This window comes from Argiope bruennichi, chromosome 7, assembly GCF_947563725.1.
Source record: "Argiope bruennichi chromosome 7, qqArgBrue1.1, whole genome shotgun sequence".
Lineage (NCBI taxonomy): Eukaryota > Metazoa > Arthropoda > Arachnida > Araneae > Araneidae > Argiope > Argiope bruennichi.
In genome coordinates, this window is record NC_079157.1 from 125,386,355 (window position 1) to 125,402,114 (window position 15,760).

Genomic DNA, 15,760 nt, shown 5'->3' on the forward strand with positions numbered 1-15,760 from the left:
TATTTGGCATTAACAGTATTTTTTTTTTTTATGGTTTAATTTCTGAGTACTCTTAGTCGTCATTTGAGAACAGTTACATTTTTACTTTCATAGCTAAATTTATTCTATTTGATTTTTCTTTTGCCTATCAAATCAACATCAATCACTCAGGGCAGATTTCAGTTGGAAATACCATCCATTAGCCAGATTTTGAAGTTTAAATGACATTGTTTCAAAATTTTTATTTTTTCCCTTTATTTTCAAATCTTATTATTTGTTTTAGAATATTTTGTTATGTTTTGAACTTTCTATTTAAAAAAAAAATTTTAAAAGACTACTTTTAATTTTAACCTTGATATTTCAAGCATAATATAAAAGTATATTACTGAATTGTGGGCTTTAAAATATAAACATTAACAGTTAATGGAAACATTTTTTGCAACAACTTAATTACAAATTGTATTAATTTTGTCTGATTATTTCATTCAAATTAATAACCATATAAGCATCATGAAACATGCTTTTTTTATTATTTATTTATTTTCTAGATGCTATTAATATTAAAATCTTGAATGCTGGTGCCTGGGCAAGGGGTAGTGAAAGAGTGCAGGTATCTTTACCTTTAGAACTTGAAGATTTTATACCTGAAGTGGAAGACTTTTACAGACAAAAACACAATGGCCGTAAATTGCAATGGTACCACCATATGTCAAATGGAACAGTAAGCATTTAATTTATAATTTATTTATTTTTTAATTTGGTTTGTTTAATTTATATTATTGCAATTTTTAAACTTTTGATTTTTATAAATCATGAATCATTTCAATTCATCAGTAATGTTTTATATGACAATTTAATGGCTTTTATGAAAATATAAATAAAATTATATTTTAAGCTACATTTCTTTTCCAAAAGTGTAGCATAGTATACCACTAATGTATCACCTAAAGAGTGCCTATATTATAAAGTCCATAATTTTTTGAATTCATCATCCTTTGATGACAACAATAATAAAATGTTTCATGTGCCCTGTATGTTAAGAATCAATAAATTATTGGTGCTAAATTGAATTTAATTTTGGATTTCTTATGATTTTGAATAGTTTTATGAATTGAACATCTAAGGAAACTTTTAAAAATTTTAAGTTGCGATGAAAGTAAATTTTATTAACTTCATAAGTAATTACAGTTGAGAAAATATTTATTACTTTAAATGATGAAATGGAAATTATCAAGTTTCATTCAATTTTGATAAATTTTTTAGTGGACATTAAAGATAAACAGTGTAAAATGAATAAAAATATTTAAAAAAAAAATAGAATTATTCAGGGTTTACATTAAGTAGATGCATTTTCATTCTTGTAGATCACATTTAGTAATATGGCTGGAAAATTTGATCTTGATGTGACAACCTTTCAAATGGCTGTCCTGTTTGCGTGGAATCAAAGGCCTTTTGACCGGATATCATTTGAAAATCTTAGGTTAGCAACTGAACTGCCTGATGCTGAACTAAGAAGAACATTGTGGGTAAGTAATAGTCAAAAAAATTATTTAGAAAAGCTTTTCTCATTAATATAATTTTTTTTATCTTATAATAGAAAATATCTGCATGCAATCCCAGTTAATATTAAATTTACTGGAGATCAAATGAATTTTTGGCAGTGCTGTTTGGAAGTTTGGTGATTAAAGTTTCTGTTAGTATTTAAAAATTGTTGATTGTAATTGCATGATCATAATAGGAGTGCTTTGAAACTCTTGATAGGTAAATGGTGCTGATAAAACACAACTAAACGAAAACAAATTGTCACACAATGCATGCTCAGAATTTAGTTTATGAAATAATAGAAATCACTATAGCAATGGTCAGTCTTTCCCATATTATCCTATTAACATGAAAAATGGAGTAATTTTTATTTTATCTGAAACGGTGAGATATATAGTTTTTGAAGAAAGTGAAAAATCTCAGCAGTTGATAAAGAGCCATCCTGCTCAAAGAGAAAAGAAATGGAGGAAGAATAGAATATTTATTTCTCTAACTCTTTAAGTATTGAAGATTGAAAAGATATTGAAAATTGAATGAAACATTGTGTTTTTAAAACAAACAATTTTGTATTGAAATTTTTAAATATTTGCAGTTAGAAGTTGAATCACTTTTTAGGCCCAAACTTTGATAGGCTTTTAATTATATAAATAAAACACCTCATTTTAGAGGATTCATCTTTTTTTTTTTCATTTTCTTTTGTCATTTTAACTCAGAGCTTTTTAAAAATTAAATTTAGAATGAATAAAGCGAATGAAATTTTTATTTCCTTATAATCGTGGACAAAAGATTTATATTTCAGCTTGTGTATCAGTTTAAAAAATTTATTTTGCATGTAAAATATCTTTGACACAAGATATTTTATGGGGTGGGGGACGATATTTGCAATAAATCAAAATAGCCAATGTCAATAAAATAAACTGTTCTTTTCTTTTTAAGGTGTTTTAAAAATTATTATAACTCATTGATTTATTCATTATTAGTTTCAGCAGTAAGGGAATTCAAAAATGAGAATTTCAAACACTAAATCTCCAACCTTTTGAGCTCTATTTTTGCTCCCTCTCTGTGTGATGTCTCATATTGCCATAAAAAATTAAATGTTATAAAACCAGCTAAAATTTTAGGAAACATAAATTTTTTTAAAAAAATTTTAAATACTATTTTAAAAAAATAAGATGATAATGATGAAATAATTGAAATAAGCCTGTTTCTTGTTTGAAAGGTCAATCTTTGATTTGCTTAGCTGAATGTTTTATAAGAATCTGCCTTAAGTGTTCTGTAAAATAGAATATTAATGATGGCTTACTTATTTTTTTTTCTGCAGTCTTTGGTTGCTTTCCCGAAATTAAAGCGTCAACTCCTCCTTTGCTTACCTGAAGCTAAATCTCCAAAAGATTTTGATGAAAGCACTCAATTTTGGGTTAATCAGGAATTTTGTTTGATGTAAGTATTTTTTTAAATACAGAAACTCTAAACCGATTTGTCACATCATGTAATTAAATATAAATTGTTCAGTTTCTCTTACAAAATCAATCGTAATAAGTATGAAAATGTAAAATTATTCAGTTATTTGACTATCAATATTTGTGTGCAGAAAGAACAATAAAGCACAGAGAAGAGGAAAACTTAATTTGATTGGACGTTTGCAACTCTCTACAGAAAAAAGCAAAGAAGAAGATAATGAAAGTATTGTGCAACTTCGTATTCTTAGGACACAGGTAAAGCATAATTTTATATTTTGAAATAAAAAATTGATCAAAAGTTTTAATTGATAACAGATTTTTAGTCATGAGTTGATTCAAGCTTTTGATATATTAAGTTACACATTTTTGTTATTAAGTGAATAAATCAACAGATTCTTATAACATTCTGTAAATTAGCCCTTTGACTAGTAACTTGACATATAATTCCATTGACCTTTTAAAATCAGTTTAACCCTTTATTTGCTGATGGTACTTAAAAATGCTGTTTAATCATGCTGATATATTCATAATTACTGACGATATTCAAAAGAGTATAGCTCTGATAGCAAGCAATAGATATCAGCTAAAGATAAACTAAAAATCTTTCATTATTAATTAAATTATTTATTTTGATTAATTTTAAAGGATTTTCTTCTTTTCTTGGCTTATTCTAAATTTAAACTTATCTAATGATGTAAAAATAAAACTGTAGGTTTGATGGTAAAATAATGTGGTAAATAAAGAGCTAATAGTTCTTAGCAAAAGTAGTTTTGAGGGATTAATTAACCATCATGACCTAGTCTCTAGCTTAAAAATCATTTGGGAGAAGGAAGGATCATACAAATTTGTCTATTCTCTTCAATTAAAAAAATAATAATAATATTCAAATTGTTTATGAAAAACTCCATTGTCATAAATATTTTTTACAATTACAGTAAGTAAATTTTTCAATATATTACAGTTTTAATTAATGAAACATTTATTAAATAATGTTTAGTTAAATGAAGATTCAAAACTCTGATTATTTATATATGTGTGAGAAAGAGAAAGTGTAAATAATAAGAGCAAGCAAATAATGTTTATAAAAAAAATTAAAAGAATTCTTATATTTAGTATTAATTTTGTTTGAAAGGTATTTAAATTTTTAGAGTCAATCTTTTTTATTATTAAAATGTAAATATTCTTTATCATAATATTAACATATGCAATGAAACTTGTCAGTATTATTACTGTAGAATTAATTGTAGATAAAGTATTGTCATGGACAAATTATTGTTTTAATACAATTTAATTTGTGTCAAATTTTATTTTTTATAATTTAAATTATTTAACTTCAAAGTAAAAATTTTATCAACAGTAGTAATATATATATATATATATAATTGTATTTAAAATAGAAGTATGATCATGTTTATTTTTAACTAGCCGCCTTTGGCGACCAACCGGTTAGCCAATATTACAGCTCACTACAATTTTCAATTAAATATTTTAAGTAACTGGTCTATTTATAGATTCTCAAACAAAACATTTTTAATCTTCAAATTTTGATAGTCATACCAAACTTACACTGTTGTTTAGATCATTTCGTTCAATTTACTATATATATTTTCCTAATGTGTTGTCACTTCCGATAAAACTTCAACTTTAATTTAAAGTGGAAATGCTGAAATTGCAATTAGTATAAAGGTATTTTTAATGAAACCAAGCTTTTTATTTTATCATTTTTATTGTTATTTTATTATTATTATTATTATTATTGAATATGAGTATTGTAAACAGAATCGCTCAGTATTTAAGTCTTATGTGAACTACAAAATATTTTTCATAATTTATGTAATGTCTCAAACAATAATTCAACAAAAATTTCTCAGATTCAGCATAAAATATTTTGCTCGGGCCTATAAATATATTTCAAAAATTATGAAGTCTAAATTTAATGCAGTAAGGTATCAGATCCTGAGAAATATTCTGGACACACCAAATTTTAAATGAATGAATGTTTCTATTTTCAACGATCAACTAAGACTTATTTATGAAGTTTTGAATGTTAAAAATTTAGAAAAACTCAACATTTTCATAATCTTAGGCCAATTAATCTTGAGAAAACTGTGCGCTGATTGGCGTATTTTCTTTGAAACGATCGATGGAAAATCTAAAATTATCCTTTTTTTATTGAATAGTGATATTCAAATTTTCATAAATCAGTCAGTTTAAGTGATTGATTTAGTTGATTGGAAATTAACTCTTTTTATTTAAAATATTAGTGTTTCAAGAACATTTTGTTATTCGTGATTTCAACAGCAGAAGCTTTATGTAAAATCAAAAATTCGTTATTTATTAGAGCATTTATTGAATCAAGTTACATAAAATATAATCATTTTCCATTTAGACCATTTTAGCAGATCTGTGTCTTACTAAAGGTTTACAAATTAGCTGTGTGGCCCCGATTTGAATGGGTATCCTGTTCATATTAAACAAAACTTGCCTTAAAATAAACCTGATTTATTGGATTAATAATATAGAAAGTGTAAAGGATCATGAAATAATTTTTCTTGAATTTATTTTTAAAAAAATAATAATATTTCATATTTGTTTCATTTCCTACAGACACGTGCCGAAAATTATATTTTTGCAGATTTCATTTCCAAAAAGATTTAATTTATTTTTAGTTGGAGCTTTAATCAATGTGATGACAACACTTTGAAAAAAGCTAATTTTTTCCCATGAATGCAAAACGTGCTCATGCAGCTTAAATTTTATTTTTATTTTGTACGAAAAAAAATTGTTGAAAAATATAGTTAAAATATTTATTTAAAATTCATTAAAAATAGAAATTTAATTTTAAGGTTAAAACATTGGTATCATTTAAAAGATAAATTTTTGATCTTTAACTTCATGTAAAAATCTTTTTTATGCGGTAATATTTTCGGAAGTTATAGCAGAAACACACCAAAATTTCGCTTATTTTTTAAATAAATAAAATTTTAATTAAAAATTCGAAAAAATAACCCCCAGGTGCACATTCCCGACCTCCAAGGTATACACGTGCCAAATTTGGTAGCTGTAGGTTGAATGGTCTGGCCTGTAGAGCGCCAACACACACACATTGAGCTTTATTATAAGTATAGATAAATTAAATTAAAAAGAATGCTATTTTATTTGCCTGCACATGTATTTCAGCCCTAACAAGTTCAAAAAAGTATTCAAAATATTTGGTATTGTTGCGACAAACTCTTGAAGAGTGTAAGAGATCCACAAGAGAAATTAGTTTTGTTTTGTGGACATCTAGTTGCATCCTCTTTGGCACTTTGGTCATCTGGAATCTTCAGCATTTATGCTGCTGAATACAGATCATAGTTTAGGTTTAAAAAATCTACAGTTTTGAATGAAAAAAGAAAGTTTAGTTTTGGAAAGCACTAGAAGCCATGGATAAATTATGAATGCTGTCACGTTCGATTTTACAATTTTAATTTCTGCAGACCCAATCACATGCATTTTTTTCTTCTTTATCTCTATCAACATCAAGCAGCCAGTTATTGAAGATTTCATCTATGATCTGAACCATCTTATTTTTCTTGTGGTTAGCTGATAAACTGACAGTTCTAAAGCACCTTCAATTCATTACTTTCCAGTGACTAATAATTTCAGTTTAACAGTTTCAGTACTGTTTGTTCCTAACAAGACTGTCAGCCTTTGTTTCGATTTCTTCTCATGTTTACAATGTAAAAGATATATTTCTCTTTGCCAGCAAACCAATTTCATTTGGATTGTACACATGGCTTATAAATTTTATTCCATCTTTTTTCCTGCTAAATTTTCCTTTTAAAAACAACCCTATGAGGTGTATGAAGAAAAGTAAGCCATCCATTACTAGGTGTGAAATTGTTCCCTTAAAAATTTTCAAAATTTATTGGTTTTTGTTTTGCTTTTTCAACATGTGGAACCATCTTAGGATAGCTTTGTCAATATTATCATTAACAACACTTTTAAATATTGTTTGCTACTCTCTTTGCTTCTTTCCTTTGTGTTTTCCATTTAATTTTTTTCCAGAAAATCCACTATAAAGTACCAAGAAGATTTTTAATTTTTCTTTAAGTGCCAGTAAATTTACATTGACACCACTTGAACACATATAAAATAATTGCAAGGAAAGCTCGATTTGTCCAAGGTGAATGGTGTCAGACCTTTGAATAAAAAGATTCAACACTATTGATTTGGAGAAAGAGGCTACTCTCCAATCCTCCTTATAATACTGTTTGGACGGAAAGAATTAAGCTCTGTGCATAGAGCAAACAGATTTCTCTGAGAGCAGTGATTAGAGGCCAGATATCTTTGAAAAAAAAAAAATCAGACAAAAACTTCATATACATATTAATTGGAGTGGTAGACTGGATCATAAAAGTGAATGACTCAAGAAAAGAAAGGAGAAGGAAACTAATATTTGGAGGATTTACTGTCTCTGGTATATGTGTTGTAATTCCATAAGCAATAAACACCTGTACATATTCCAGTTATTACTCTCCAGCCTCCCCTGATCCTGCAACTACAAAAAGGTCAAAAAAAATGTCCAGGTGTCGATTCTTTCATCATTTTGACAAAAAAGTCAAAATGGTGAAAGAATCGACACCTGGACACAGAAGCTGACTCTGTTCTTTTGTTATTTCATATTCTAGGCCAGAGATGGCGAACCTTATTGATCAACGTGCCAGTTTTTCTAAAAAAAACGTTCAATGAAGTATAGATGTGCCATCAAATAATTTTGACTTGTGATTATTGGGAAAATAATAAAACTAAATACTAACGACTCAAAACTCTTTCAGTAAAAAATACATTTTGCACTGTATAGTAGTAAATGTTTTAGTTATTTGTAATTCAAATTAAAGTAACCTAAGTGTGACTTCTGTTATTGCAGATTAGATGACAAATATCTTATATTAAGATTGTAAGGTGTTACTTTTAGCTGAATGCATGCCGAATTGGACAAACGGTTTCTAAACGAGTCTTTAATGTTATTCATTTCTGTAAATAATGACTCGCAGGCATAAGTAGATGAAAATATGATTAAAGTAGCATGAGCAACTTCTTCAAATAGTTAAATATTTCTGGAATCGAATTCCATGTTTCCAAAATTTCGTTACTGTCATATTGCTTGTTAATCCTTATGTTTCAATCAATTCCAACTTTTTTCCTCTTTCAATAAATTTTTCAAGCCATATTGAACTTGACTAGAAATCAGTCAGTTGCGTTTCAAATTCTTCAATTTCCAACCAATAAAATTGGGACAAATTCAATTTATTAAATGAAATCCCGTCGGGGTATAATGTGGTACAGGTCATCAATGGTACACATGCCACTGGTTTGCCATTCCTTTTCTTGGCAATAGCATTCGTTTACTAAGGAGGGGGGGGGGGAAATCAGGTTATATGCATTTTCAGCCTTCTAAAGAAAAAAAATATTTATTGTAGACAGGTGCAGCTGAAAAGTAATTATCACTGTGTGTAGTACAGTGAATAAATAGGAATTTTACTGGGGCCAAAGGGAAATATCATACTAAATAGGCTTATTGTTATAGGTATTATACATAGGTTTTATTATAATTTGAATCTTCATTTTTAAGTAATTTTCATAATAAAGTGTTATAACAGATTTACTAAAGATTCTTTCCACTTAAGTGCATATATCATTTTTGCTACATGATATTTGCAAATAATAGTAATAGCTATGTGGGATTACCTAGTATTTTTAATATTTTCTCCCATGTCTTTGTTTTTAAATAAACAGCCTTCTTATAATTTAGAATATTAATTGTCATCTTTTCCCCTTCAATTTATAGGAAGCAATAGTGAAAATAATGAAGATGAGAAAGCGTATCACCAATGCACAGCTTCAAACAGAACTGGTTGAAATTCTGAAAAACATGTTTCTGCCCTCCAAGAAAATGATAAAAGAGCAAATTGAGTGGCTCATTGAACACAAATACATGAAAAGGGACAAAGAAAATATAAATGTCTTCATTTATATGGCGTGATTGGCATTTCATCCGTAGATCACAAATTAAACTATTTATGTAAATCTCTCCAAGATGTATAAGGAAGAATGTGCATTTTTTTTTTCTCTCTCCTCTCTCTCTCTCTCTCTCTCTTGCCATTAGCTTACCTTGTTATAAAGAATTCTACAGCATCAAAGAATCTGGATTGTCTAAATCATTTAATTACTTGATTATTTTGACCTGTTTCTGTAGATTTTTTTTTTTATGTGATCATGATTTTAGATTTCCAATTTTTAATGTTTATTTTTTAAATCTATTTTCATGCTCAAGAACAACAAAGAAAGCTTATGGGAAGATATAATGTTTACTTACCTGCTCAATCGCGTAAAATAAAATTGTCAGTAGCATCAAAACATCCCCCCCCCCATCACTATAAATCAACTAGTTGCATCACCTCAGTCTAATTGTGTGGCTATCCAACCGGAAATGTAAGTGTATTTATATGATTGTTCAAATGCTTATCTTGTCCATTTTTCTATGTAATTAGTTTGTGTGATTAGATTTATGTTTATACAAGAAAATAAGTGTAGTGTTAAACCTTCCTGATGTTTAAAATGCCTTGTCATTTCTATATGCAAGAGAGAAAAAAATGGTTTGAATATTTTGTGAAATGGTAATTGTCAATATTAATGTATACTTCAATCCCAAAAATTAAAATCTTTACTATGTTTTTTATGGAAACAACATACATAGAATTTTACTGTGTTATAATTTCAAAATTATTAATGAAATCTTTAAAGTTTTAAAAACTGTTTCTGTGATAGAAGTAGAATATTCATGACATACGTGAAGGCTCATTTTGATTTAATAATTTTAATGTAATATTCGTAGTGTACAATTGTTTGCTGCTTTCTTTGTTCCTATGAATTTTTCAATTCACCCAGGAAGTGTTTTTTACCCGTGTTCTTTGCAGTTAACTTATTGAAATAAATTTTTAGGTATTCCCGTCATAAAGTTTTGTCCAGTTTCTTCCTCTTTCTTTGTTTTTTTGTATTACACTTTTTTTTTTAATATTTATTTTAATAATTTAGCAACATCCCAAATGTACATTTATATTTAATTTCTAATTAAAAAGTGATCCTGGATTTCGTAAAACTTTCTTCTAATAATTTAGCTGTTATTCTTTCGATTAGTCATGTACAATTCCTGTCCTACATGACTTTTAAAAAGCATTTCATTTTAATGATTATCATTTGAATTATGAAAATTTGGATTCATCTTTGGTTCTAGGCTTATAATTCTTGAATCAGTGTTATAAATCTATCCCCACTTGTTGCTTGAAACTTTTTTTTATTGCACTTATGCTGACTGTAGTTTACAACATATTCAAATTATGAAGAATTTTTTAATTGATTTTTTAAAATGAAATTTGTATGTATTTAGCAATTGTACTTTGTAGCATTAAGGGAATGGTTAGAATGTACAGTAACAAATAATTAAAAATTTGTTTTCCTTATTTATCATGTGGTATGAAACTTTTCAATTTGCTGTGTAAATTGCTTATGAATCTTCTGCAGAATATTTTCATGAATGATTTGTTGATTTTCAGTTCTTCATACCAAATAATGTAAATTGGCCCATTTTAGTTGTATTGATATTGCTGTAATAAATATTTTTGAACTCGTAAATGAAGCTGTAAATAAAAAGGGTGAATGAAAGAGTACAAATTGGTGAAATTAAAGCTAATTTGACATTTTGTGTACATTTTATTCTGCAGTTTCTTGCACTAATAATAAAAAAACTTTTGAATAAATAGTGTAGTAATGTATTTTCACTATTAAAAAAAAATAATATTGAAACTTAGAAATGTTTGTTTGAGGTCTTTAAACTATAAAGTAAGTTTATGTAGTCTTAAATAAAAAAATACTCCATATAAGAAATAAGGTAGGTGAGGTATATCTCGAAATTTGATTTGACAAGAGACTTATTTCCTTTCACAAATAGAAATAATTGCTTACATCGTATAAGTATATTCCAATCTTGGAAATAATTTCATTTATCAGCCTTCAAATGCTTTCAAACTTGACTAACAAATATTTCTAAAATTTGGCATTCTAACGTCCCCTTTAAATCTAAACAGCTTTGGATAGTGCATCTCTCTGTTTGCATATAATTAGCTACTCATTTTATATTTTTGAAAAAAATTTGATATTCCCTTCCCTTTTTATCTTGGATTTAGAATCTTAAAATGTTATTTGAAAGAGAAAAAAGAAATTGACTGATATGTTTTTGCTCCAATGAAATTACTCAAACAAGCTTTTGTAACTGTTTAGAGTTTACCACTTCCCGTTGTCATGAAAAAAATCATGATTGTGAATAACAGGTGTGAAATAATATGTATAATATTCTGTGAAATATTTTTAAAAATCAAAATCATTTTTATTTCTTGGGTGTATTCTTTATTATGTTTATTTTCTTATTATTTCTAAAGTATTGTAGTAAAGCTTATCATTAATTTTACTTTGTAGTGATTATTTTACGATTGGGTGCTCAGAGTTTTTATAGTTTTATTTGCTATTCTAACTACTATTCTTTCTCTGTTTCATTTCTTTATTTAATTATCATCCAGTGTCAGGGAAACAGCATAAGTATGTATTAGAGAAGTTGCTGTATGGAAGCAGGTTCTTGCTTTTTTGGTATGACAATGTTGTATTAAGTTTGCAGAGAGATACAATAATTATTGCAATTTTCATACGGTGACATTATTGGGAATTTTGAGCAATATTACATGTGTGAATTTCTCCATTTACTGCCCCCTTCCCCCAGACTTCATTGTATTTCAATTTGTGCAAATTTTAAAGTACTATGAAATTATTAATTTGAGCTCAACAAAAACGCATCATTCCTACAGTCTTTAATCTATTTTTTAAATTGATTAAGCAGGTGCACATCAAAATGTTAAAATAACTCGCACTGCAGAAATTACAGTCACAGAAAAGAAAAAAAAAAAAATAGTACTATTTTGAAAGGTGTGCAGATGGTGAAATTCAAATTATTTAGAAAATATATTACAACTTGTAGGAAGTAATATCTACCATGACAGTAAAATCTTTTGTATCTGGCATTTATGCTAACCAGTGATATAAAAATATCAGCCGTTTTGAAATAATAAATTCAAATTTGAAATGTAGACCTACGAGATAAAAAAAAATCTAAAATAGCTTATTGAAGGGGCAGTGCAGATTTGAGTGGGTGTAAGGCAGTTCTAATGATGATGATGATATAATACATACAGAAAAGACAAGGAAGAAGATGCCATGCTCACTTTAATAAAATATCCTGATCATTACCTGGTATGTCAATGCATGAAATTCTTATTGCATGTGCAATTTTTGAAACTTCATTAACAGTTGTGTAAGGGAAACATCAGGCTAAGAAATGCACTTCCCTAAAATAATTTCGTTGGTAAGCAAGTTTCAGATTCAAATCCACAATTTGTCCATGCACATTGTTTACTTCAGATTTAAGCAGTATAATGCATCTGAAATGCTTGAATATTTTTTGATAGAAATTTTATATTTTTTCTTGTTAATCTATGACAGAAATATTCAAACTTCTTCAAGGTAAAAGTGTGTTTAGAAATAATTCATATTTAAACTATAATTGAACACCATTTTTGTTCTCTGCATTAGAAACATTTTTTTTTTTTTTTTTTTTTTTTTTCGGATTTATCGAAGATATTTGGATTTGTTTCATCTTTATTTCCTCCCTTATATACTACACAGTATTCTCTTACTGTTCGTCAACGGGTTATACAATCCGTTGCTGAACAGTAATAATATGTATAAAACAGCTGTACTCTTTTTAACTAAAATCAATATAGAATAAACACAATTTAAAGTTCAGAAAATACACACAAAAAAAAATCTTGCTTATTAGAGATTTGCTTAGACTATCGAGACAGGTTTTTAGCCCTCCTCTCTCTTTGTGACAGATTTGCAACTTGGTAATTGCCTAGTGATACAGAACTGATGCAGTGGGGGGGGGGGCAAAGGTGGATCGATTTGAAAAATTGTTATTGGCTTAGTTGCCAAATAAATAAATTTTCAAAAATGCAAAAGGGAAACTAAAAATACGAATTCTATGAATTAGCATTTTAATTTTTTTTAAAGTAGCATTCTGTTTAATCGGTAAAGTGCTTAATGTACTGAGTGCAAGCAATACTAAATACAAATCAGTTAAGGGTCATAATAAATAGAAACATATGCATTTTGACAAAGTTATTGAAATAACATGGTTATTATTTATTTTAGGTTTAATTTTTTAAAGTTTAAAATGTGTTAAAATATGAAACAATTGATTTAAAAAGAAAAAAAGGGGGAGGCCGTAAAGTGTCTCAATCCGCTTCAGAATTCGCGAAAGATGTGACATGTCCATTCAAATCAAAACTGGGCGATCATTCCACTAACAGGTAAAAAAAAAAAATCTCTCTTACATATATAAAACGGCCGAGAGAAAAGCAGTAATATTAATTAGCAATAATTACATGCACATTGTATTGTATTAAAATAAAAGAAATTATCTCAGTGAGAGCAAAATTGCATTTGCTTCCAGCCCGCCAACCAAAGTAAAGAATCTATCGGCGTATGACTCTGCGTTTTAAAGTGCAGATTGTAAACGCTCGATACATAAAATAAACATTTCTTATTTTAGGATATTACGACCAACGACTGAAAGTGTTTTAAAGAAATCAAAACACAGACTACGTCAATTGCAAGTAACGGCGAGCATCTCGCTCGTTCTATTTATTTTTGCAACATAATCCTCCTTGCCAGATCCAACAGCAGAAAAATAGTTTTATTTAACATAAAATAATATATAAAATATTTTTGCTGCAATTACTTCAAAAACAAACATGAACAATTAAACAAATACAAAACATTAACAATTATTTATAATATTTAGTTATGTGTGAACCACAATGACTTGCGATGATAAGTTGCGTTACTCACAACCTGTTCCTACATCACTCTAATTAGCGTAACTTCGTTACGCTAATTAGAAAAAAGAATTGAAAATGACATTTAAATGTAATATGAATATAATGCAGTAGAACAACATTTTAGGCATTGTCTGTAAAACGCACAGGTCGTTTTATTTTTCTTCCACAACGTGTTTGTGTGGTTAAAGCAGGCAGTTTGTCGTCCTTTATTGAATCACTTAATGCATTCTTATGTTGCATCCTTTCAGTTGAGCCACTTCTTTTGGGTTCACAAGATGCAGGACTGTTAACAGTTAATGGCAATGAAGCATCAGAAATGTCAAAATGTGTTAACTTATATGCTGGTTTAATTTGATCAATAGAAATATTTACATGTTCACCTTTGATTAACAACGTGAAACATTTTTGCGTTCGTTGTAATACTAAAAAAGGTCCCTCATATGGCGGTTCTAAGGGTTTTTTTACGCGATCGATCCTAAGAAATACGTGAGTAGTTGTATTTAAATCTTGTGGAACAAAAATATGTTGTTTACATTTTTGCTTGGGTATTCTATGGTTTTATTAACTGCATCTGTTTTCTTAGATTATCAACAAAAGAATCTGTAATGGACACAGTTTTCGAATCTTCAAAAAACTCACCAGGTAATTTGATAGACTTATCAAATACCATTTCGGCTATTGTAAAACTACAATCGTCTCGAAGAAAAGCTCGTAAACCCATGAGAACCGTAGGCAACGACTCAGTCCATCGAATATAGTTGTGGCATCTAATGGCTGCTTTTAGCGTGCGATGTAGGCGTTCTATCTTTCCATTACTTTGGGGTTGATAAGACGTCGTATGCCGTAATTTTACACCACAAATGATTGCTAATTTTCTGAATAATTCTGAAGTAAACTGAGTTCCTCGATCCGTAACCACGAGAGAAGGTACTCCAAATCGTGTTATCCAGCATTCGAAAAAAGCTTGTGCAACAACTTCAGCAGTGATCTGCCATAAAGGAACCACTTCCATCCAAAATGTGTGTCTATCGATGCATGTCAAGCAATAGATGTATCCATCCGATGGAGAATACAGCCCAATCAAATCGATATGAATTACACTAAAACGATCATCTAATGGTTTAAAACTTCCAAATTCGGATTTTGTATGCCGCGAAATTTTATTTTTTTGGCAATGTAGATATGCTCGTGTCTAGTTACGAACTTCCTGTGTTTCAGTGATGACCAAATGAATCGTGATGACATTTCTTTAACTGTTGTACGAATTCCGGGGTGAGCTAAACAATGGATTTGTTGAAACATCCTCATACGGAAAGGCTTTGGAATAAAAGGTCTAACCTTTGATGTAGATGTGTCGCACCATAAAGATTTTCCGGATGGAAGTTGACACTGCTTAAATTTCAAGGATTTACTGTAAAGTCGCAGTTGTTTCAGTTCGTCATCATCAATTTGGGCTTCAGTAATTTGATCATAGTCTATAGTCGGCAGGTTAACATTAGCAATTCTCGATAATGTATCTGCGACAATATTTTCCTGACCATTTACATAACATATATTTGTGGTAAATTGAGAAATATACTGTAAATGTCTCAACTGTCTTGGCGATGCTTTGTCGTTCTTTTGCTTAAAAGCAAAAAGAAAGGTTTATGATCAGTGAAGATTTGGAAATCTCGACCTTCTAAATAATGCTTAAAATGTTTTACGGACAAATAAATAGCCAAAAGTTCATGATCGTACGTCGAATAATTAATTTGTGCCTCATTTAGCTTTTTTTGAATAAAATGCGAT

The 15,760-nt window shown here is 28.5% G+C and overlaps 1 protein-coding gene across 1 annotated transcript in view; it reads left to right on the top strand.

The window, feature by feature from the left end:
- Nucleotides 1–11,490, top strand: part of LOC129975223 (cullin-5-like) — a 53,559-nt gene extending 42,069 nt beyond the window's left edge. Inside the window, exons 14-18 of the mRNA XM_056088246.1 lie at nucleotides 528–700; nucleotides 1,344–1,505; nucleotides 2,843–2,961; nucleotides 3,113–3,236; nucleotides 8,815–11,490. Coding sequence (XP_055944221.1) covers nucleotides 528–700; nucleotides 1,344–1,505; nucleotides 2,843–2,961; nucleotides 3,113–3,236; nucleotides 8,815–9,009 — 773 coding nt within the window. The 3' untranslated portion in view covers nucleotides 9,010–11,490. The remainder of the gene's footprint in view (nucleotides 1–527; nucleotides 701–1,343; nucleotides 1,506–2,842; nucleotides 2,962–3,112; nucleotides 3,237–8,814) is intronic.
- The last annotated feature ends 4,270 nt before the right edge of the window (nucleotides 11,491–15,760 follow it).